At 40.4% G+C, this 25,904-nt stretch overlaps 1 protein-coding gene across 2 annotated transcripts in view; it reads right to left on the bottom strand.

The window, feature by feature from the left end:
* Positions 1–11,301: 11,301 nt before the first annotated feature.
* Positions 11,302–25,904, bottom strand: part of MFSD1 (major facilitator superfamily domain containing 1) — a 31,414-nt gene continuing 16,811 nt past the window's right edge. The window contains exons 8-17 of one of the 2 annotated variants that reach the window (XR_008616415.1): positions 21,607–21,705; positions 20,752–20,863; positions 19,775–19,831; positions 19,258–19,414; positions 17,675–17,772; positions 16,945–17,057; positions 15,762–16,012; positions 14,517–14,564; positions 13,189–13,246; positions 11,302–12,028 (exon numbers count right to left, since the gene is read on the bottom strand). Coding sequence is in view for 1 of the 2 variants with exons in the window: in XM_028490531.2 (XP_028346332.1) it covers positions 13,185–13,246; positions 14,898–14,945; positions 16,945–17,057; positions 17,675–17,772; positions 19,258–19,414; positions 19,775–19,831; positions 20,752–20,863; positions 21,607–21,705 (746 nt within the window). In the remaining variant the exon portion in view is untranslated. Of the gene's footprint in view, positions 12,029–13,184; positions 13,247–14,516; positions 14,565–14,897; positions 14,946–15,761; positions 16,013–16,944; positions 17,058–17,674; positions 17,773–19,257; positions 19,415–19,774; positions 19,832–20,751; positions 20,864–21,606; positions 21,706–25,904 lie in introns of those variants that run through there. The other variant, XM_028490531.2, reaches the window with a different exon arrangement.

The following is a 25,904-nucleotide window of genomic DNA, read 5'->3' as shown; positions in this document are numbered from 1 at the left end:
TGGCTCTGAAGCACACACCCCTAAGACTGAAGCAGACGGCCCAATCCAAACACTGATCAAGAGCTGGCTGACACTATGGAGAACAGTATGGAGGTTCCTTAAAAAATTAAAAATAGAACTACCATATGACTCTGCGATCCCACTATTGGGCATATACCCTGAGAAAACCATAATTCAAAATGAGTCATGGGACTTCCCTGGTGGCGCAGTGGTTGAGAATCTGCCTGCCAATGCAGGGGACACGGGTTCGAGCCCTGGTCTGGGAGGGTCCCACATGCCATGGAGCAACTGGGCCCGTGATCCACAATTACTGAGCCTGCGCGTCTGGAGCCTGTGCTCTGCAACAAGAGAGGCCACGATAGGGAGAGGCCTGTGCACCATGATGAAAAGTGGCCCCCGCTTGCCACAACTGGAGAAAGCCCTCGCACAGAAACGAAGACCCAATACAGTCATAAATAAATAAATAAAAATTAAAAAAAAAAAACGAGTCATGTACCACAATGTTCACTGCAGCTCTATTTACAATAGCCAGGACATGGAAACAACATAAGTGTCCATCGACAGAAGAATGGATAAAGATGTGGCACACATATACAATGGAATATTACTCAGCCATAAAAATAAATGATATTGAGTTATTTGTAGTGAGGTGGATGGACCTAGAGTCTGTCATACAGAGTGAAGTAAGTCAGAAAGAGGAAAACAAATAACCATATGCTAACACATATATATGGAATCTAAACAAAACAAAAATAAATGGTTCTGAAGAACGTAGGAGCAGGGCAGGAATAAAGACGCAGACGTAGAGAATGGACTTGAGGACACGGGGAGGGGGAAGGGTAAGCTGGGATGAAGTGAGAGAGTGGCATGGACTTATATACACTACCAAATGTAAAATAGCTAGCTAGTGGGAAGCAGCCGCATAGCACAGGGAGATCAGCTCGGTGCTTTCTGACCACCTAGAGGGGTGGGATAGGAAGGGTGGGAGGGAGATACAGGAGGGAGGAGATATGGGGATATATGTATACGCATAGCTGATTCACTCTGTTGTACAGCAGAAACACAGCATTGTAAAGCAGTTATACTCCAATAAAGATGTTAAAAAATAAAATTTTTAAAAAAGAGCTGGCTGAGTTTTCCTTGACAGCACCAGCTCACTTGTTTACATAACTGCTGTTACCAGCAGACCACTGGGTATGCAGTAAGTGCTCTTTGCCTACACTTCTTAACCAGTATTCTGGTTAAGGTCAGAAAAAGCTCTACAGGATAAAGTGGCTGTGTGAATAATGATCCACCTTATTCTTATTTGAACATAATGTCTCAGTTCATGACAGAAAAGTTTTACCACTGTCTTAAGTCATAATGTAATGTTCATCCTCTTAAAAAAAAAAATCCAAGGTAGTCCAAAAAAAACCCCTTAAAAAAACGCCTCTCATATTTAAACAATAATGATCTCCAAGGAGTTCTCAAATCTAAACATACGTTATTTAATAATTCATTGTAATCTCCCTATGAATAGGTAGATAAGACTTTTTCGTAAAAACCAAAGTGAAACCCCTCATTACCACCCCACTCTATTTACAGGAACTGTCTGAGTAAACCACGTACATATCTAAATTATAAAATTTTATTCTAAAAGTGCAGTTTATTGCTTTCAAGGGCACACAATAATTAGAAGCAGACTAAGTGTTGCCTAGCAGAATTCCTTAGGATAATTAGTTTAATGAATAGGCAAGGATGTTTTCTAATTAGCAGGTCAGCTGTTTCTACATAAGTAAGTGCTTCTATAGTAGCTGAGAGAGCTTAAAACTGTTTGCTCTTTTGAATATTCTCTCAATTGTCTTGCTTATATTATTAATTTTTGTCCCTTTCTTCTCATCAACACACAGGGAAGATTCAGCTTACCTACAGTCCTATCACCCCTTACAAGTTAGCAAGGTTTAACATTCCTGGAGAACTGGTACATAGGCTCCCCAGTAAAAGCTGAAAGCCATTCCACGTGCCACTTAGCCATTACCTCTAATGCCCACCAGCCTGCTGACCCTAGAAATGGAAAGAAAATTAATCTAGACTCTTCAGGATGCATCACCTTTATCTAAAAAGCAAGTGCTTTATACCCCTGGCCAAAGTTTTCCAGCCTTTAGTCCTTGTTAACCTATGTGCTTGCAATTATTTCTCTGATCCATATAATGCTCATTTTGCTTCTGCAGAATCTTTTGACCTACTTAACAGCAAAGTATAAGCATCCACTTTTAACTTATTTCTCGATAGTTGGTATCAAAAAAGTTTAACTTAGTTTCATCGTATCCTGGTTTTCAGGGATAGCTATCTCAAGAGACAAGAATCAAAGCAGACTATTCCCTTTGGAGAAAGGGCCTTATTGAAAGGGGAGCTGGGAACCCACTGCCCAACAAAAGTCAAGGGGATACTCCTGACTCCCCTGTGGTTATCAAAAACCTATCTACACAAGGGGACAAGACGACTTTAAGAAACAAAAGTTCTTCCTGAATCTCCCCATTCAGTGCCCACCACCCTGGCGAAAGCCAGCATCCTCAAATGTGTTGTCACCCTGGGCCCCGAGCATCTCACATAATCTGCCTGGCTGCTTGGACAGGTTAAAACAAAATGGAAGGTCAGCAAATATCATGTTCGAAATACCATGACTTGGGCAGTACTGGATGCAAATATAATGGCTGTAGCCACCTGCAAGTGTCAAGCACAGTGCCAGCCCGTGAGGAGGTTACAGACTGTTGGAGAAAAAAAACCAAAACATACAAACAACAGTATGAGTGCTAATTAACAACTTCAGCAGCTACAGAAAAAAATCATGTCAGTTGTTGATTAATCAAAAACAAACCACACCGTCAGTATGAGGGAAGTTTCGGCAGGGGGCAGAGGCTGTGGGGACCATGAACAGCGTCATGAGTATGCTGAAGGCTGGGTGAAACTGCAATTATTAGAATTTCCCAAGCACTGCAGAGAATGGAAAATTTGTGTGGGGACCAATGGTTGGTTCCTGACGGGTAGGAGGTGGAGACAACGCTGGAAGGTGGGCTGAAGTGTGATCACGAAGCGCCGCCCCAAAGCCAGCAAAAGAACCGCTCCTCAATGCACAGGAACCCACCAAGGGCATTTGGGCAGGAGGGTGATAGATAGATCAAAGCTGTGACTTAGAAACTTAATCTGGCAGCCATTGTGTTTAGAGAAGAGAAACAAAATGTTACAGCAGGCTTCTGTGAGATCTCCTAATTGGCCTTCCTTCCCTTCAAAGCCAGCCTACACACCACCTACAGATTTTCTTTTAAAGAACATTTTTCATAGATCACACTCTCCCTATTTCTGTCCATTCCCTCTCCCTATATCCTTACTTCTAATAGGATAAAGCCCAGATTTCTCATGCTGGTCTACCAGATCCATCACAGTCCAGTTCCAGCTAAACTTTTCAACTCACAGGTCTCCCACCATACCATGTGGATTTCCACCTCTCACGTGTTTACCATGGGGCCACCATTTACCACTCAACACCCTCCCCCAAACCTTCTCCACATGCCTAGGGACTCATCTTTCCCAGATCTTGGGCTCTACTTCCTCTGATCTCACAGTGCACTGCTGACTCACCCACTGGGCCTATCACCTTGGAGTTGATAATGGGCTCCTTTATCATTCAGGTTTGTTTTATCTCCCCTTCTACTCCATTTATCAATCTATAGACTATGGCATCCTAGCAACATTCTGAACATGGTGGACACTCAGTAAGCAATGGTGATGCTGACAATGAAGAGGAGGAAGAGAAAGGTGATCACCATTTACAGGACCACTGCAGTGATCGAAGTGTACAGATAATGGGCATGAGTAGAACTAAAAAGATTTTAAAACATATTGGAAAGAATGAAGATGACATAAATGGGAAGGAAATCCAAAAAAGAGGGGATATATGTATACGTATCGCTGATTCACTTTGCTGTACAGTAGAAACTAACACAACAGTGTAAAGCAACTATACTCCAATTAAAATTAAAAATAAAATAAAATGTGGTCATAGAAACAAACAATGAAGAGAAATGAAATAAATTATTGAGACATGGGTGGTAAGGGAGGCAGAACAAAAATGACTCTGAGACTCCAAGCCTGAGGAATCAAAAGAATGATCAGGGCTTCCCTGGTGGCGCAGTGGTTGAGAGTCCGCCTGCCGATGCAGGGGAAACGGGTTCGTGCCCCAGTCCGGGAAGATCCCACATGCCGTGGAGCGACCGCAAAAAAAAAAAAAAAAAAAAAAAAAAGAATGATCAACTAGCACCTAGCACATGATGGGCACTCAACAGTTACTGGGGAAAGAAAAAGGAAGAAAGGGAAGGAGGGAGGTGACGAGCCTGTGTATCATGAGGGAGAGTTCAGGCAAGTTAAACATGAGCTGCTAGTGAGGCCTCGAGTTGGAAATGTAGGGTGGAGGTTCAGAGACAGCTTAGGCTCAAGTTCTGGGTTTAGAGTTATCTGTCCAGGCAACTATTCAAAGCTGCAGATGGAAATTACATCTCTGAGGAAGAAAGGAAGAGAAAGAACAGAGGACCTAGGACATACAGGAACCATAAAAAAAAAATCCTTCCAGGGAACACAGGGACAGGAGGTGGTGCTGGATAACAGAGCGTTGGAAAATCAAACGAGGGCACAGTTTTAAGAAAGAGAGTAGTCAAGGGTATCACATGAAACAGACTAGTCAAAGAGAATGAACAGCTTTCTCTCAGCAAACAGCTCAAACGCCACCTCTTCCAAGAAGCCTACCCTGATCACCCATCAGAAGGCTCTTTCCCTTCTCTGACCCTTCATCCACATCTATTAAGACACATCTCCCTTCTACCAAGTATGAGCAGCATTATTTAAATCCCCTTATTTCCCCTCCTACAGGATCTAACAGAGGCTTGAATACACGGGTAATCGCTAAATTTTTGTGGAGTACTCCTGTACTCCTGCGTATGCTTTTCTGGAATTACTGCCTGAACCCAGTTTATGAATGTGTGCCTATAAAACTAAATCACAAATCATTTGGGATTTATTTGTTCTCACACTCACCAACTGCAATTCAAAGCAATTCCAGAACACACAACATCTGTAAGCATTCTCACTTTTTAGCCCATATTTCAAGGACAGTAAAGACGGGAAATTTTTCACAAAGTCATTTGCAATTAAACATAACCTAAGCTTATAAAGTTATGTATTCATTCCCATTGTCTTTTACTTTCTTGTAAACAAACTTCTCAACTTTTTGTTTTGTTGAGGTGTTTTTTTTGTTGTTGTTGTTTTTTGTGGTACATGGGCCTCTCACTGTTGTGGCCTCTCCCGTTGCGGAGCACAGGCTCCGGATGCGCAGGCTCACGGGCCTAGCCGCTCCATGGCATGTGGGATCTTCCTGGACCGGGGCATGAACCCGTGTCCCCTGCATCGGCAGGCGGACTCTCAACCACTGCACCACCAGGGAAGCCCTGTTAAGGTTTTTTGTTTGTTTGTTTTTAATGTACCAAACAACTTCAAAGGTAATCGCCTCAAAACAATTCCATGATAAGAAGCAGAACTTATGTTCCTGCAGCAAGCTGTAGCTGGGCATTTTTATAGCGGTTAAATCACGAACAAAAAGCAAAAAGTGCCACTTCGAAAATTAAAGAATCAGAGTCTGAGAATGCTCCATTCTGCAAGTAGAAAAACACATTAGCCACAAGACCTTTAGAAAGCCTTAACCCAACAAAGACACAGCCGCTGAACACTCCTTATGTTCTCTCTTCTTTTATAGCCTAGTTTCTTGTGAGAACAGGCTACAGTTTTTATTCCAATTTCTACCTTGAATTCATATGCCAAATCATTATGAGCCGGCTGCTGCCCATCCCACCATCCCACTCCATTGAAATTGCTCTCGACAACACACGAACCCGTGTCCCCTGCATCGGCAGGCGGACTCTCAACCACTGCACCACCAGGGAAGCCCTGTTAAGGTTTTTTGTTTGTTTGTTTTTAATGTACCAAACAACTTCAAAGGTAATCGCCTCAAAACAATTCCATGATAAGAAGCAGAACTTATGTTCCTGCAGCAAGCTGTAGCTGGGCATTTTTATAGCGGTTAAATCACGAACAAAAAGCAAAAAGTGCCACTTCGAAAATTAAAGAATCAGAGTCTGAGAATGCTCCATTCTGCAAGTAGAAAAACACATTAGCCACAAGACCTTTAGAAAGCCTTAACCCAACAAAGACACAGCCGCTGAACACTCCTTATGTTCTCTCTTCTTTTATAGCCTAGTTTCTTGTGAGAACAGGCTACAGTTTTTATTCCAATTTCTACCTTGAATTCATATGCCAAATCATTATGAGCCGGCTGCTGCCCATCCCACCATCCCACTCCATTGAAATTGCTCTCGACAACACACCAATGGCTTTCCAGTTACAAACTGAACGGTCAGGCCCTATCCTGCTTGAGCTTCCATGGCATTTGTCACTGTCACCCCACTCCCTTCTTAAACTCTTGCTTCCATAGAATGCACTCTCTCCTGCTTCTCTTCACACCTCTTCCTACTCCAGACCCGTTAAGTGTGGTTGGGTGGGCCCAGAGCTCTGTCCTTGGCACTCTCTACTCTATCGTCACACTACTCCTGGGCGATCTCACTGACTCCCTGATGGACCCACTGATGACTCCCAAACCTCTCTCCAGGGAAATCCTCTTATATTTCAAACTCATGCTTCTGTCCATACAGCAGTCCCTTGGGCACTGAAAGTTCCACAAAGCCAAAACTGAAATCACCTTCCTCCCAAACCTGATTTCTTTTTTTTGGACATCTCTATTAGAGTGTAATTGCTTTATAATGGTGTGTTAGTTTCCGCTGTATAACAAAGTGAATCAGCTATACATATACATATATCCCCATATCTCTTCCCTCTTGCGTCTCCCTCCCACCCCTCTAGGTGGTCACAAACCACCAAGCTGATCTCCCTGTGCTATGCGGCTGCTTCCCACTAGCTAGCTATTTTACATTTGGTAGTGTATATATGTCCATGCCACTCTCTCACTTCGTCCCAGCTTACCCTTCCCCTTCCCCGTGTCCTCAATTCCATTCTCTACACCTGCATCTTTATTCCTGTCATGCTCCTAGGTTTTTCAGAACTTTTTTTTTTTAGATTCCATATATATGTATTAGCATATGGTATTTGTTTTCCTCTTCCTGACTCACTTCACTCTGTATGACAGACTCTAGGTCCATCCACCTCACTACAAATAACTCAATTTCGTTTCTTTTTATGGCTGAGTAATATTCCATCATATATATGTCCCACATCTTGTTTATCCATTCATCTATCAATGGACACTTAGGTTGCTTCCATGTCCTGGCTATTGTAAATAGTGCTGCAATGAACATTGTGGTACATGACTCTTCGAATTACCATTTTCTCAGGGTATATGCCCAGTAGTGGGATTGTTGGGTCATATGGTAGTTCTAATTTTAGTTTTTTAAGGCACCTCCATACTGTTCTCCACAATGGCTGTATCAATTTACATTCCCACCAACAGTGCAAGAGGGTTCCCTTTTCTCCACACCCTCTCCAGCATTTATTGTTTGTAGATCTTTTGATGATGGCCATTCTGACCGTGTGAGGTGATACCTCATTGTAGTTTTGATTTGCATTTCTCTAATGATTAATGATGTTGAGCATCCTTTCATGTGTTTGTTGGCAATCTGTATATCTTCTTAGGAGAAATGTCTATTTAGGTCTTCTGCCCATTTTTGGTGGGTTGTTTTTTAGATATTGAGCTGAATGCTCAATATTTTGGAGATTAATCCTTTGTCAGTTGCTTCATTTGCAAATATTTTCTCCCATTCTGAGGGTTGCCTTTTCATCTTGTTTATGGTTTCCTTTGCTGTGCAAAAGCTTTTAAGTTTCATTAGGTCCCATTTGTTTATTTTTGTTTTTATTTCCATTTCTCTTGGAGGTGGGTCAAAAAGGATCTTGCTGTGATGTATGTCATAGAGTGTTCTGCCTATGTTTTCCTCTAAGAGTTTGATAGTGTCTGGCCTTACAGTTAGGTCTCTAATCCATTTTTAGTTTATTTTTGTGTATGGTGTTAGGGAGTGTTCTAGTTTCATTCTTTTCCATGTAGCTGTCCAGTTTTCCCAGCACCACTATTGAAGAGGCTGTCTTTGCTCCATTGATGGCCCGTCTCCAGGCCTACCTCCCCACCACCTCCAAGTCCCAGGCCAGGCTTCCTGCTGCTCATATAGGCCCTGTTCCCCTTGCAGCTGATTCTCCCATCCCAGCTCTCCCAGCCCTGTGGCTGCCAGCTCAAACCCACCCTCTCTCCTCTCCCTCTCATCCTCCTCCCACCTCACTCCATCAACCGTTTGACCACGTCTTGTCCACTGTAGCCCGTAAAATCTGGGCTCCACTGGGGTGGCAAAGGGGGAGAGGGATCCGCCTTTTGTCCTGATACTTTTATTTACTCAGGGCAGATAGGGTCTGCTTTGAATGGTTAAAAACTACCTGAAGGTGATACGACACAGACCCTGGAAATAATCAGATTTTCCTTGGGAAAATGAACCAGCCTCAATATCTGGGGAGAAGCAGGGGGGAGGGGGTTGGAATGAGCCTGGCAAGAAGCCTGAAACTCTCACCAGCCCACAATTTTGGCCGTTTCTGAACAACCCACTGTATCCTAGAAATGTCCGAGCATGCTTCATTGGCTTGCCAAAGCCCAAAGGAATCTGAACGCGATCCTAAGAGGGCCCATCCTGTCCAAGCCATCAACTGAATGCAAGGAATGGATAGCTATTTCTCTAGACAGTGTTTTAGGTCATCCCTCAATGAATACATATCTAACACATGGCAATTAACCATACTTATATGTTTCATAAATTAAGAACATGAGTGGTATAGAAGGAACTCTAGTGATATTCCATTTTGCTAATCAGGAAATGGAAGCACGGAAAGCTACTACCCTACTAAATCTTAGGAGACAGCACTGAAAGCCATCCTCTTCAAAGAAACAAAAAAGACAAACTCCTAAAAAGTAGATGCAAATCCCAAAGGGAATGCCTCATAAGTCCACTGATTTTCATTACACAACTGATTTGCAGTCAAACCTATGTGGGAAAAAAAGTCAGTCCAGGGAGCAAAGTAAGTTGGGCAAGGTAGCTACCAAGAAGTGCGACTGATAAAGGTCCACCAAGAAGAGGACACATTCACTTGAGTGCATGACCATATATAAGAACACCTCAAGGGTATAAGTACTAATGATTTTGTAGTAAGTTTGGCTGTCTGTCCTGCCTGTATGATGTCAAGAACTTTTCAGTATTTCTTACAAAACACCAAAGTTTTCCCCATTGCCCTCAAGGCAGCAAATCTCTGCGCAGAGCTCCAAGAACCTGCAAATGGCAGAAGCCAAGGGGGCTGAGGCTGAGGCTGAGTCATTCCAGAAATCATGGACATCTTGCAGACAACTTGAAGCTGCTCTCTGCTACCACTGGGACCAAAATATAAGTGCGTTTATCCTCCATTTTCTATAGTTTTTTTCACCTGTGGTTCCCTTCACATTCAATTTCCTTCCTGTCAATGCAAATTCTTTTTCTCCCTCAGGGCCTGTTTAACTCCCACCTACATTCCGAAATTTCTTTGGAAAACACTACCTATTACCTCTGTCCCTTCTGAACACTATCACTTTCTTCAAACAGTAGCACTTAAATTTCTGTTGAATTTGGTTCTTTGTGGGATTTTTTAACTCTTATTATACAGTAAGTATTTACTGTTGAAAAATTAGAAAATACAAATAAGAAAAAAATAAGTCAGCACCCAGAGACATTCAGGTACATATCCTTCAGACATGTTTGTGTTTGTTTTTACAAAAACAACAGCACTCTGAATCGTCCACATAATAATGCCACCATTCCACATCAAAATGCTCTCTAATGAAACCATGTAAAGACTGCTCAATCTTCCACTTTAAGCAAATCATACAACATACCTAACAAATGGTCGTTTCCTATATTAGGCTGTTATAAACAACCTTGCAATGAAGATACAGTCTTAAAATATATTTATGTGTATATTTGTCTGATGGTTTCCTTAAATTATTAGAAATGGAAGTGCTAAGTCAAAAGACATGCGGGCCACCACCATCCTGCTTTTTAGGTCTTTTTATTCATATTGCCAATTTACCCTCCAAAAAGGTTATTCCAAATTACTCTCCATTTTATTTATCCATCATTCAAAAAATATTTATTTTGTGCCTAATTTGCACTAGGCTCTATCAACACAATCATTATCAACATGACAGACACAGTTCCTGCCCTCATGGAGCTTACAACCTAAAGGAAGAGACAGAGACCCCACATACCTCAAAACAAATTCTTCATTAAAAGCAGAGGTAAGCTTAGAAGGAAAAGTCCAGGGTTTTTCAAAGATCACAGGAATTTTAGAAGAACCTGATAGAGCCTGAAGGGTCCGGAAGAGCTTCCACAGGAAGAATGATTCTGAGTTGGAGCTAAAGTTTTCTGTTGTAAATCCTGTGAAACCAGGTTGTAGAGAACCCTGGATAAAATATTCTAAGCAAAGGGAGCAGCATGGACAAAGCCCCTGAGAAGGGAAGGAACATGACCAATTTGAAAAAATGTAAGCAGCTCACTGTAGCTGAGGCACAGAGAGATAGTGAAAAGAGTAAGGCAGGGCCAGACCACACAGGCCCTCCACAGCAGCAAACTTTTCCCAGCTGGTAAGGCCAACTTTCAATAGCCATGGGCCAGAACAGTCACATGGCAGTCAAAGCCTAGAGAACTAACAACTGAATAATGACACAATAAACTGTGAACCAGAAAAATGGATGTAAATAAACTTACCCTGAATAAGGAATGCACTTTCAAGTTGCTCTAGAACTTTTAAACTTACAATGTTAGGCCATGTACTTTCAAACACTATAATCAGCTAAATACATAAAATAGTTGCTGTCTAAAATATCTGCATGTCCACAGAAAGCAAAACATATAAATTCCTTGACTTTAATATGTAATATGACAAGACTAAGTCAACTAAAAAGTGTTTAAGTTTGTCAGAAAAATTTCATATCCATATTTTATTTAATGCAAAAAACATAAATGTTACTCAAGGTCCTAGTCTGGAAAAAAAAAACTACTCCTGTAATCTTTCAATGACTGTAATTAGTCAAATTTTCTTTATTCCAACTTAGATTTTCTTATAGAGATAATTTTCCACATAAATAAGAGTTAAAATCAGTGTTTTAATATTTTTTTTAAATAAAAAGGTAAAAGACATCAAGTATTCCTTTTGCAGTGTTTTTATTTATCCTTGTAGATATGCAATTATCATAATTTACAGGACGTTTTTTAGTAATTAATTGGACTATGAGAAAAACCGTACAGAAAGTTTGTACCACAAAATTATGTCCCTAAGGGATTAGGGTCCTCAGTAACAGAGAAATAAAGAAGCTCAAAAGGGTCACTGCTCAGCAACCTCTGGTAACTAAAGAGAGCAGAACACAATCTGCTATTTGTAGAAATGAGACTTCATAAAAATATCTTTCAAATATTCCCTATTACAAAAGGGAATGCCTATTAAAATGCCACTGTTTATTCTCTATAAAATATCCTTTCTAATCCCTCAAAAGCTTTTTCTTTGCTTTAAGATTAAAGGCCATATCCCTAAGATACACTTTGTGAAAATTATCTCAATACAAGATCCAAAGATTTCCATTATTTACTATCCTTACTCAAAATCACCTGCATGTACCAGATGCAATTTTCTAAACTTCATCATTGATGAGCCTATTCCAAAGCAGAATTCTTCAGCAATACAAAAGACACAGGCTAAAATAGTCCTCACAGTTATACTTTAAATTAGATATATTCAAAATATAAATATAATAATTCTCCAGACCATTATTTTTCCTAACAACTAAACTCTAAATTAAAAGAAAAAAAAATTGGAGGTTTTCAAACCAATGATGTGTGCAGCCCATTCTCATGACACAGTCATTTAAACTTCTCACCTGCAAAACACAATGCAATACATTATCAAAAAAGGGAGGAAAAAAAACATGAAACCCCATTATCACAAAATGAAAACCATAAACACTATAAAACATGCAGTGCCAAATATTAAGTTACACATTCTGCTGGATAATATTTTCACTCCTCTTGATCATAAAAGTAATAGAGGATCGACGTAGAAAATTTGCAAAATATAAAAACGCCAAGAAAAAAATAAACTCTTCTAACCATACCATTCAAATGGAATTGTTAATATTGGGGATTTTTCTTTCAGCATTTTTTCTATTATATATAAGTAATGGATTTAAGAAATACACATGCCTACATATTTTTTTTCTTGAATAAAATTAGGATATTATATTTGCATTTTTACCTTTTGTTTACTTAACACATGGCATGTTGGGTATCTCTGACTTCAAAAATCCTTCTTAAACATGATTTTAACAACATTTGTTTATAGTAGAATTACTATGTGAAAAGAGAATTTGAGATGGCCAAGAATCAAGCCCCAGAAAACACAGCCTTGTTTTACCGGATTTTAACCTACTCAAAATTCATAAAACTTACAGTCAAGTGGTATATATTTACAAATAAATTTTTTAAATCATAAAAAATACAATGTCTAAAAAACTAGAAATAACAACAAGAAATAGAATCACTACTATGCTTTAGCATGCACTCATGGAAAAAATTAATTTAACTTAAACCCCACACTATATACTTTAATTGTTCCAAGTGAGTCAGAGAACACATAATGGCATGTTAGTACCAGAAGAAAATAAAAGATTATCTCAACTAGTTAAGAAAAAGAAAATACGAGAAAGAATGGAAGGGTGAGCCCAGCACAGGAAGTCAGGACAAAGACCTTTCCTCCAATAAATTACAAATACTGCAGGTCTCTCTCTCTCTCCTCTCAGAAGGCAAGTTAAAGCCCAATTTGTTCTTTATCCCCTTCATTTTAACCTTTGATATCCACCCTTTAAAATTTTTCTAACACAAAGAAAAATTATGTTACAGTAGTCCCAGAGATAATCGTTGGCTCTCAAAACTTAAGAAAAAGACTAATTTCTTAAATGTCTAAACCCAATATCTTGAAATAAAATGCTACTGTTTTAAGATTTTCATAATAAAGACAAATTTTCTTTCTTTCAATACTTACTCTGCATGAGAAAGTTTTATTTCTTCCCTTTGTCTTGCAGAATAATTTAGGTTCCCACCTAAAATACAAATAAGCATAGACTCTTTTCAACACAACTATCGTAAGTAAAATTCAAACATGCACATGCGTACACACACACACATACAAATGCCTTTAAGTAACAAAAGAGGCTATGGAAGGTGAGAAAGAAATAGTTTATCTCCTGGAAACTTCCCAAGGGGGAATAAATGTTTTTTAAGAATCCTTATATGATACAAATAATCACTCCTTAATGTTAGCATTTTTAAAAAAAATTTGGACTTATGTATTGTTCGAGGTTTTGTTCTTTGGGACACTGTATCAATATTCAATAATAGTGAAAATTAAGAGGCATTAAAGTAAATGACCTAAAATTATTTAAAAAGCGTTCATTCATTCTTCTAAATACATGACAACACTTAGGGGGCAAGCCAGTTTAGAAAAATTAATAAAGGTAATATCAAAATCTTATAAATAACAAAAAAAGTAAAAATAAATGTAGTAGATATTAGCAAATGGAAAATATCTATAATTTCTCATTCTATATTAAACACTTTCAACCTTAAAATGCAAACTGCAGCTATAAATGTGTTTACTTCTCATTTTTTAAAAATATAAGACAATAACATAGGAAGGGCTTTAGGTTATTTTTTTAGAAGTCATACTAATATGACCTTCTGCTAATATAAAAAGAACATCTAAAATTTTATATTACAAAACTTAAATTGAACTGGCCAGAAAGAACATGACAACGATTTTAATAAATGGGAAGGTCCAAAATACATAGTTATATGCTATGAAGTAAAATGTATTTCATCACTATGAACAGAATGTTATTACATGAAATAAAGCCTCTCCTGGATAGAGACAATCCAGGAGCCCCATAAGATGATCCACTGTGAGCTTCCCTGGTGGTGCAGTCATTAAGAATCTGCCTGCCAATGCAGGGGACACGGGTTTGAGCCCTGGTCCGGGAAGATCCCACATGCCACGGAGCAACTAAGCCCGTGTGCCACAGCTACTGAGCCTGCACTCTAGAGCCCGTGAGCCACAACTACCGAGCCCATGTGCTGCAACTACTGAAGCCCGCATGCCTAGAGTCCGTGCTCCACAACAAGAGAAGCCACCACAATGAGAAGCCCGCACACCGCAATAAAGAGTAGCCCCCGCTCGCCGCAACTAGAGAGAGCCTGCGTGCAGCAGCAAAGACCCAACGCAGCCAAAAATAAAATAAATTTAATTTAATTAAAAAAAAAAATAAAAGATGATCCACTGTGGTTTAAGAAGAAAATACCAGAACTTCTACTTACCTTGGGCACGATTCACCAAGTAGAGTAAGACCACAGATAAAAGTGAGACTGGAAATGAAAAAAACATAAGGTCCTTAAAAACACGTACTTTTTCCCAATGATTCCTATGTAATCATAATTACAAAACTACCGAGCCCATGTGCTGCAACTACTGAAGCCCGCATGCCTAGAGTCCGTGCTCCACAACAAGAGAAGCCACCACAATGAGAAGCCCGCACACCGCAATAAAGAGTAGCCCCCGCTCGCCGCAACTAGAGAGAGCCTGCGTGCAGCAGCAAAGACCCAACGCAGCCAAAAATAAAATAAATTTAATTTAATTAAAAAAAAAATAAAAGATGATCCACTGTGGTTTAAGAAGAAAATACCAGAACTTCTACTTACCTTGGGCACGATTCACCAAGTAGAGTAAGACCACAGATAAAAGTGAGACTGGAAATGAAAAAAACATAAGGTCCTTAAAAACACGTACTTTTTCCCAATGATTCCTATGTAATCATAATTACAAAGTAAAGCTTAGAAAATCAAATCTTTATTAACTAGCATTTAAAAATGAAAACACTCTTCACATTATTTTCTAAAAAGCACTAAGTACACACCATTTTCTCCATGAGAAATATATTTTTAAAACCTGAGCCCAGGGATGGCAGGGACAGAAAAAGAGAAACTGAGACCCCTCTGCCCCCAGGAGAAGGGGCCAACCCACCCACGGATCTTTTCTCTTTCCTCTCCCTTTGTAATACTGGTAGTTCCCAGCACTTCCCCAAAACCCTGCCAGCTGCTAGACTGTTTATGTTTTAACAGAGAGCCAAATAGAAGTAATCCTTTGGGGGTTTTAGGTCTGAAAACGCCATGTTCATTTTAAAAATTAACCAAATATTAAAATGTGGTCATTAAACTCCCAGAAACCCAGACCAGTAAAGGCCTCAGAAAGTCAGGTACTTGGTTTTTCACTTTAACAAGTGTGGCACACTTAACTTACTTTAATACGTCAACAAAAACCTTTCTAAATGGAGTGGTGTTTGGTTTGAGAACCAAATTTATAAGGAACCGGTGACAGAGATTAAACCACACATTGCAGCATCAAAAATAGACAAAAACACTTTCACAACCTAGTACTATGAATTTGTATATGGCCCACTATTTAATAATATATTTTTAAAATTTGATGTGCTAATTTCTAAAATTATGAGATAATAAAATGCATTTAGGCTATTATTCATAAGCAATCATCTGCAAATACCACACCTCAAGTATAGACAGTCTTTATTCCTGTAAATGAAAATGAAGTCGGATAAAATCATCACTCGGGCTTGCCATTTTAAACACAATTTATCGAAGTATAAAAGACATCTGAGGGCCTCCCTGGTGGCGCAGTGGTTGAGAGTCCGCCTGCTGATGCAGGGAACATGGGTTTGTGTCCCGGTTCGGGAAGATCCCACATGCCGCGGAGTGGCTAGGCCCGTGAGCCATGGCCACTGAGACTTCGTGTCCAGAGCCTGTGCTCCACAATGGGAGAGGCCACAACAGTGAGAGGCCCGCGTACCGCAAAAAAAAAAAAAAAAAAAAGACATCTGATATGTCGTTGCCAGAGCCTGTGCTCCACAATGGGAGAGGGCCCAAAAGTGAGAGGGCCGCGTACCGCAAAAAAAAAAAAAAAAAAAAAGACATCTGATATGTTATATGAACTTTTTTTTCAGATGAACACAATTGATGTGTAAGGCGAACACAGTGAAAAAATACTGATTTATTTTTGTAGTTTTCAGCAGTTTCCTAATGCTTCCTATTTTTAACCAATGAATCATTACAGGTAAAAATTAAATAACAGGACTAAGAATAAAAACAATTCAAAATAGACTAATGAGTAAACAATGAGCGCTCACACCTAAGCCACACTAATGTCCACACATTCACACCAGGGACATACTCAGGACCCTTCAAATGGTTCCACTTTAAAGAGGAAAGTGTTTTTTAACAACCATAAATATTTATAAAACAGACAAGATGAGTATGGGATCTGGGGGGCCTGTTCTGTATGGCTTTTTTCACTAAGGATGTTTTTAATGTTCACTCATATTGTAACATGTATCCATACTACATTCTTTTTTCCATTATAATTAAAAATACATAACATGACATTTACCATTAAAAAAACATAAATATTTAAAACAGAATATAGAGCAGATTCCATTGCTGTCTTTAAGAATAGGAATCTCCTGAAAAATTCCTGTGAATCTTCAGAAAACTAAAAAGTTACCAGCTGAGAAACTGATGCACAGGCTAAGAATTAGGCAAATCTGAATGATACATCTTAGGGATTTGGTTTAAAAAAGGGGAAAAAAGAACAATAACAACAAAAACCTAAAAGTATAAATGAGAACATTCTGCTGCATATTAAAAGAAACTAAATGTTGCCAGGTGGCGCACTTACAAGAAACACAGGCAATGAAGAAAACTTCTAAAAACAGATATCCCCAAGTATCCAATATCATGCCAGCAATGATGGAAATGACTGCCAACCCAAGATTCTGAATGGACTGCATGCTACAATTTAAGAAATTTTAAAAAAACAAACATTTCAATTCTAAAGTCTTCACACACAAAGTACCAATTCACTATAAATATTAGTATCTATAAACCACATACTATTCGTGTTAAGAAGGTTTTCAACCAGGAATGACCTGATTAGATTTATTTCTTTAATCCCACGACTGTTTCTACTACTAAACGTTAGGCTCAAAGGCAAGGGAGTTTGCCTTAGCAAGTACAGTCTGAACTCAACACCTTCCCGCTGAATGAATCCAAGGGCTAAGTGAATACCAACCAGAGATGTGGTTTCCCTGTTCGGCCTTTTGTGCTAGAGATGGGAACTCAACTTCTCACTGAGAAGCCCTCAGCTAAACGGGCGGTGGGACGGTCACGTCAGCAATGACCTCTCACGGGGTAGCTTATCACCAGCTCTCTTGCTGGAGGCTTGGAGCATTTTTTTTGCCACAATAATAATAATACAAATAGATTAACTGATTTTCTGGTTATTTCCAGGTTCAGAGCTGTCCCAAAAGCCTGAAGACGACTAGATTCAGGAGACCTGGAGTTTTATAAGATAATTAAATTGACACAGCAGAGAGAGACATTATATGATCCACAGTGCAAACACTTACAAGCCATATGCAGTTCCCAGTTGATGTTCGGGAACTACAAACGCCACCATTGGCCACAATGCACAGGCAAGCAACGAGTAGGAGAGTCCCAGGAGACACTATAGAAAGCAATACGGAAAAGAGTAAAGAAGACTTATATTTACCAAAAGGTGATTTTCTTTTGATGCAGATTAGCAAGAGTGACATAATAACTAATATATGAATATCTATGCAAATTGTGTTGCAAAATAATTAGGCTAAAAACTCATATTCAACACAAAATGGTCTTGGGCCTCTCTAACAGTATCCCTCTAGGGACAAATAGACACAACACTGTCTTAACCATTTTATATTATATGAATACATAACTGGCTGGGCCCAGGGCGCAGTCAAAGACCAAACAAGAAAATAAAGCTAATTTGCAAACAGTCATTACCAATGTTTCAGGCAAGCTAATTTCCCAGTATTCATTAAGAATTACAAATTAAGCAAGCAAGGTAACATCACGCCAACAGTCCATTATCTTACTTCTGGGTCATCACCACCCAACTGGAGAGCCAAGCAGAGGACCAGCAATAACCACTGCTTGATAAACATCACCTAATGCTAACTTTTTCTTCAATTAAAGAAGAAGCCTTATGATTTAAGTTAAAATAAGATCATTTATCAGATTGGCAACAATTAAAATAATGCCAACGTCTAACAATGGCAAGGATACTAAAGAACAAACACATTCATGTATTATTGGTAAAGCTATAAATGGGTAGAAAGTTATTAGAGGAGAGGTTTCATAGTATCTATCAAAATGTTAACTGTGCAAAGCCTCTGCTCTAGCATTTCTACTTCTAGGAATCTGTCCTAGAGAATTCTAACGAAGTGCACAAATATATATGTTCAAGATATTCTTTTATTAACAGGTAAGAGATGCCAGCACTTTGGCCTGTGGTCTTTTTTTTTTTTTTTTTTTTTGTGGTATGCGGGCTTCCCTCTGCTGTGGCCCCTCTCGTTGCGGGGCACAGGCTCCGGGCGCGCAGGCCCAGCGCGGCATGTGGGATCTTCCCAGACTGGGGCGCGAACCCGGTTCCCCTGCATCAGCAGGCGGACGCGCAACCACTGCGCCACCAGGGAAGCCCCCTAGCCTGTGGTCTTAAAAATGACATTCTGAAGAACAATTACAAAAACTTGATGAATTCATTATTACTTTTTGACCTACTAAGAGTCAAAGACAAAAGAATGCAAAATCATGGATACTGGGTTGACAGATGTTTTTGCCACCTATGATGGAATGACTTCTTTTAATGAAGTACTGAAAAATAAATAGAACTAATAAGCATTTGGCTTTTATAAGACTATTTTATTTCAAATTCTATAGGAGCATTGAGGGTACTATTATATAGGCCAAATGAAATCCAAAACATCTTATGCATTAATGATTAATATTTATATACTTTAAAAATAGCTATTCTGTAGAAACTGAAATTGTCATTGTTTTTCCCACTGTCACAAGCACTACTATCAGAAGAGCTGAGCGTTGGCTTCTGATACATGCTGCACAGAGTCCTCCCTGAAGCCCTGAGCACCCCAGGTGTTTGCAGCAACTTTACCATAGCAATCCAAGGGTTCCACAGAGTGAAGGCCAGCATCATGTGGGAAGCAAGAGTGGTCACCACTGCACACAGAACCCAGATGATGTTCTTTCCTGTTTTATCCACCAGAAGTCCAAATATTGGGGACATGGGAGCTGATATTACATATACAATACTGCCCAGAAAATATAAAAGATATTTAGTAAAATATATCACAGGAAAAAAAAAAATTAAAAATCCAGAAAGTCTTAAATCCTAAAATGATTAGGTAAAGCAAACCCTAGCTCATTTAATTTAACATCCTTCTAAAATGGTCAGCAGTAAATGGAAATATAAAGATATAAACAGTGGTCCAAGACTTCTTTGGTTTTCCCTTAATGCAAAGATGGCCATTCAGGATCAAGACCCAAGACAGACTTTGTTTCACACTGTAGATGTTAGTTCACATACGTCTTTTCTGTCTCTTATAACATTGGGTTATAATTAAAGACCCACACTAAGCACACAGTAAGCACTTACAGAATTAATGGAATACCTGTTAATAGCACTTGCTGCCTGGGAGGAAAATCCAAATTTCTCTGTAAAGAAAACTCTAAAATAAAAAGAGAGAGGAAGAAAAACAGACACTTTAGAAAGAACTATTCTGTTTTTCAAAAATATGGGCAAAATAAAACTGAATAAAAATAAGTTTAGTCAACTTTCCCTTCTTTATACTGCTTTCCCACCTTATTTGATATCCATCTTTGAGCAACTGGCTAAAGGTTTAGTATTTATGTAAGTACTTCACCAACTAAATAAAATATATCGATACCTATTTGTTCCTCTTTTACGTGTACAGCAAACAATACACACAAATTTTCAGAAACCCAAATGTATTACTACAGGAATTAAGATGGCTTCTTTTCCTTAAAAGCAATACTGGACAGGTTCTTTGCTAAATAATGCATAAGGTTCTTGTCTCAAACTGTAAAATGACAGCCTGAATTTAAAGGTTATAATTACAAAGATGCATCTCAACAAACACACTCACACTCACACACTGCTCTGTTTAAGTGGCTGCCCATGAAAATGGAGAGAAGGTAAAAGATAAAGCAAAGAAGAATTTGATTTAAACACTGAATTTGAGTCTGGCAGAAATGCGGTCCTAACAAATGGAGATATGCCCTGTCACTACGAGCTAAAGCACTGTCTCCATTCTCAATAAGAGGCTTCCTAACAAAGAAATAAAGAGGAAATAAAAAAGAATACAAATCCAAAATCAAGCATTAAAGTAAATCAATATTATGTATCAAAAACTGTTTTAGGTATTTCTTCAAAAACCTAATACAAGTATTAAACCAACACTAAACCTTAAGCTAAGAAAATCAGTTGTGTCCCAGGATGTAAAACAATTCCTGTGAAAATATAAACCATAACAGAGAAGCAAAATTTATACCTAAAAAAATTACATTTATGTGACTGAATTCTCATTATAATTTAGCCAACAAAAACGGAATGCTAGAGAATACTCACTTCCCAAGTCCAATGAAAGGGAACACAGCAACATAATAGCTGACACAGATGATAAATATGAGCCACAGGGGGAAGGAGAAGTCCTTCACATCAGTTAACTTGATAACTTCACCTTACAGAAGAAAGGGAAGATGCTGTCAGTGTAATTTTGCATTTCTAAGTCAAGATTATTTTTCTTTTATCATGTGATTAACCTTTGCAATTCAGTTAAAAAATACTTTTCTCAGTAAATCACTAGAACATAGTTTCTCGGATAACCTAAAAAGACAACAGAAAATGCAAAATCTAAGATTAGTATCTACTTTCTTTCTCTCTTCCAGAAACACTCATCACTTTGCAAATACACAAAGTACAATCAAGAATGTAAATTCTGGGCTTCCCTGGTGGCGCAGTGGTTGAGAGTCCGCCTGCCGATGCAGGGGACACGGGTTCGTGCCTCGGTCTGGGAGGATCCCACATGCCGCGGAGTGGCTGGGCCCGTGAGCCATGGCCGCTGAGCCTGCGCGTCCGGAGCCTGTGCTCCGCAACGGGAGAGGCCACAACAGTGAGAGGCCCGCGTACCACAAAAAAAAAAAAAAAAAAAGAATGTAAATTCTGCCAAAACCGCTTAAGGGGAAAAAAAAAGTATCCAAAAATTTAGACAAGTGGAAACAGATTTGGAAATAAAAGATTTAAATAAACTATACGCCCATATAAAATTAAAAAAAATTTTTAAATGGAAAAAAAAAGATTTAATAAACATGTACTAAGCCTCACTGGGTTTACAACACTACACTAGGAATTTACCTCATTGTAAATTATCTCAAAAAGGCCATAATTCCTAAAAGCCTAACTTTTTCTTGCATTTAGACTAACCTGTTTTTCCTTGTTCTTTATGAAGGATTCGTTCTGCTCTCTGATCCAAGTAAGCAAGGGCCAAGGCACAGACTAGTGAAAGAATACATGTTATACCCCCTATAATAAAAAAAAGAGAGAGATTTTTTAAAAAGAGAACCAAAATGAAGGTTCCTAAAAGGGAGCACATTACATTAACAGCAAAATACTTAGCAACTTAAAGGGATGGCATCTAGACACATGTATGAAAAGCCTACAATTACTAAATCAGGACAGAAGGAAAGGAAGTGCATTGGGAAGCACTCAACGAACAGCAGTCGCTATTACTATTGTATATTATTTCCCAGTAAAAGGTTGGATATTAGAGGGGAAAGACTAGAACAAACTAATCTAGTCTTATAATCAGAATATAGACTGAAGAAAGCTGATGACCAGCTAGCAAATTAGTCCTAATTTCTTAATTCAGTCTAAGCACCAATTATTGATGGATGCCAGGGGGAACAAACCGTAAAAGCAAAGTCTGATTCTGTGATCACCTCATGGATTCCCTCTGATTCCTTCCCAAGTCTAACTCTTGGCTCCTACCCTGTGGCAGCCCCAAGGGCCCCAATCCTCCCACAGCACAGCCCACTCACTCTCCTTCACGTATTCAGCACTACTCACTAATGCTGACCTCGTATCATTAAAGTGAATCAGGATAAACAGTGAATAAAGTGTACACTTCTCAAAATTTTTAATAAAAAACTTAGTAAATGAAATCTTTAATTGGCTGACATAATATGAAAAACTGCAAAGAGTCGGTAGACGTGGGTTCTACTTCTGGCAGTAACAAGCTGATTGATCTTGGTCAAGGAATTTAACCTCTCAGGGCTTCAATTTTCCCAAGTGTAAAATCAGAGGCTTTGATCTGATGGCACAGATCTTTCCTGGCTCTAAAATTCTCTAAAATTCTCAAATTCTCCACTGTGGAGAGAACTAGAAGGAATACTGAAGAGAATTTGAAAGTAAGAAAGAGGTTATATGGGCTTCCCCGGTGGCGCAGTGGTTGAGAGTCCGCCTGCCGATGCAGGGGACGCGGGTTCGTGCCCCGGTCCAGGAAGATCCCATGTGCCGAGGAGCAGCTGGGCCCGTGAGCCATGGCCGCTGGGCCTGTCCGGAGCCTGTGCTCCGCAACGGGAGAGGCCACGACAGGGACAGGCCCGCGTACCGCAAAAAAAAAAAAAAAAAAAAAAAAAAGAGGTTATAAGTGGCAAAGGATTTGATAGGGAGGGGGAGAAAGAAGGAGTCTCTAGACACAAGTTGCCCATCTAGGATTACCTCTCACTGTCCTCCCTTTACCAGCCTGTACCAAGGAATATAAGGAATAAAAGACGGCACAGAACCTTCAACCCAGCACCCACAGGTCTCCTTAGGGCTCTGCAAACAGCTCTCCACATCCTGTGGGGCTCAGTTAGACAAATTCACTGCTCAGAGAAGAAGCACAGGTGGTAAAACCAGAGAGCATCATCTGCTTCTCAGTGATCCACCCAACAACCAGCAGAACCCAGCTTTACCCAACAGAACTCAGGGTCAGAATGAGCCTATACAGCTTCAGTCCAACACCCACAATTTTACAGAGAAGAAAACTGAGACACAGAGGTTAACCTCCTGTCTAAAATGAGCCAGAACCAGAACCTAGACTCCCGGCTCCCAACCTAGTGGATTTCCCATCACATCATACCACCTCTGACTTCTATAAAATCTAAGCTCCATAAGCACATGAAATGAATTTGATCAAAAGAAAACAATTCTCCCTTCTGCTACAGACTATTAATGAACACCTTACAGGTACAAACTCCCTGACTATTTTCAGAGTTCTCACATACACTCTCATTTGCTCATCACAACAAAACCGAAGCACAGGGACTTCCCTGGTGGTCCAGTGGTTAAGAATCCACTTTCCAATGCACGGGACACAGGTTCAACCCCTGGCAGGGCAAATAAGCACGTGCGCAGCAACTACAGAGCCCGTGCGCCACAATTAAAGAGCCCAGACACTCTGGAGTCCACGCGCCACAACTACAGAGCCCACGCACTCTGGAAGCCACGGGCCATGACTAGAGAGCCCATGCTCTGCAACTACTGAGCTTGCACTCGCTGGAGCCCACCACAACCAAAGAGAAGCCCACGCACCACAACTAAGACCCGATGCAGCCAAAAATAAAATAAATAATTATTTTTAAAAATCTATCCTTATTTTAAAAAGAAAAAAAAAACCTGAAGCACACATGGTGGTACAAGATCCTTATTTTAAGAAAGTGGAGACAGCCCTCTCGGGGAGTCAAGCTAGGTCAGCGTCACCGTAGGGGGCAAGCAGTACCTCCTGGGACTCTATGACACAGTGCGTGAGGAGAGGGGATTAAAAGCGCTGCTTAAAGGAGCTCCAGAGATGGGCGCGAGCCGCGGCTAACAGCACAGACGCCAGAGACAGGCATGGGACGCTAAGGCTGCTGCTGTAGCCACCAAGAAGCCCATGTGCGAGCACAGGTCACTATCCACACCTCCCCTCCCGGGAGCCTGTGCAGCCCGCCGCTGCCAGGGTCCCGTGATCCAGGGACAACTTCCCCGGGAGAATGCATGGCACGCCTAAGGCTGCTGCAACGTCACACCGGCCTCTGCCACCACAGGCTCGCCCCGCATCCTTACCCCTCCCTCCCCCCGGCCTGAGTGAGCCAGAGCCCCCGAATCAGCCGCTCCTTTAACCCCATCCTGTCTGAGCAAAGAGCAGACGCCCTCAGGCGACCTACACGCAGAGGCGTGGCCAAATCCAAAGCTGAACCCCGGGAGCTGTGCGAACAAAGAAGAGAAAGGGAAATTTCTCCCAGCAGCCTCAGGAGCCATGGGACGCTAAGGCTGCTGCTGTAGCCACCAAGAAGCCCATGTGCGAGCACAGGTCACTATCCACACCTCCCCTCCCGGGAGCCTGTGCAGCCCGCCGCTGCCAGGGTCCCGTGATCCAGGGACAACTTCCCCGGGAGAATGCATGGCACGCCTAAGGCTGCTGCAACGTCACACCGGCCTCTGCCACCACAGGCTCGCCCCGCATCCTTACCCCTCCCTCCCCCCGGCCTGAGTGAGCCAGAGCCCCCGAATCAGCCGCTCCTTTAACCCCATCCTGTCTGAGCAAAGAGCAGACGCCCTCAGGCGACCTACACGCAGAGGCGTGGCCAAATCCAAAGCTGAACCCCGGGAGCTGTGCGAACAAAGAAGAGAAAGGGAAATTTCTCCCAGCAGCCTCAGGAGCAGGAGATTAAATTCCACAATCAACTTGATGTACCCTGCATCTGTGGAATGCCTGAATAGACAACGAATCATCCCAAATTGAGGAGGTGGACTTTGGGAGCAAGATATACTATTTTTTCCCCTTTTCCTCTGTTTGTGAGTGTGTATGTGTATGCTTCTGTGTGAGATTTTGTCTCTATAGCTTTGCTTTCACCATTTGTCCTAGGGTTCTGTCCGTCCGTTTTTTTGTTTTTGTTTTTACTTAAAAAAAATTTTTTTCTTAATAATTATTTTTTATTTTAATAACTTTATTTTATTTTATCTTACTTTATTTTATTTTATCCCTTTCTTTCTTTCTTTCTTTCTACTTTTTCTCCCTTTTATTCTGAGCCGTGTGGATGAAAGGCTCTTGGTGCTCCAGCCAGTAGTCAGGGCTGTGCCTCTGAGGTGGAAGAGCCAACTTCAGGTCACTGGTCCACAAGAGACCTCCCAGCTCCACATAATATCAAACGGCGAAAATCTCCCAGAGATCTCCATCTCAACGCCAAGACCCAGCTCCACTCAATGACCAGCAAGCTACAGTGCTGGACACCCTATGCCAAACAACTGGTAAGACAGGAACACAACCTACCCATCAGCAGAGAGGCTGCCTAAAATCATAATAAGGCCAGAGACACCCCAAAACACACTAGCAGACGTGGACCTGCCCACCAGAAACACAAGATCCACCCTCATCCACCAGAACACAGGCACTAGTCCCCTCCACCAGGAAGCCTACACAACCCAATAAATCAACTTTAGCCATTGGGGACAGACACCAAAAACAATGGGAACTACCAACCTGCAGCCTGCAAAAAGGAGACCCCCAAACACAGTAAGATAAGCAAAATGAGAAGAAAGAAAAACACACAGCAGATGAAGGAGCAAGGTAAAAACCCACCAGACCTAACAAATGAACAGGAAATAGGAAGTCTACCTGAAAAAGAATTCAGAATAATGATAGTACAGATGATCCAAAATCTTGGAAATAGAATAGAGAAAATGCAAGAAACATTTAA

The sequence above is a fragment of the Physeter macrocephalus genome, chromosome 1, assembly GCF_002837175.3.
Source record: "Physeter macrocephalus isolate SW-GA chromosome 1, ASM283717v5, whole genome shotgun sequence".
Classification (NCBI taxonomy): domain Eukaryota; kingdom Metazoa; phylum Chordata; class Mammalia; order Artiodactyla; family Physeteridae; genus Physeter; species Physeter macrocephalus.
Note: the sequence above shows the minus strand (reverse complement) of the source record. Positions and strands in the feature narration are given on the sequence as shown.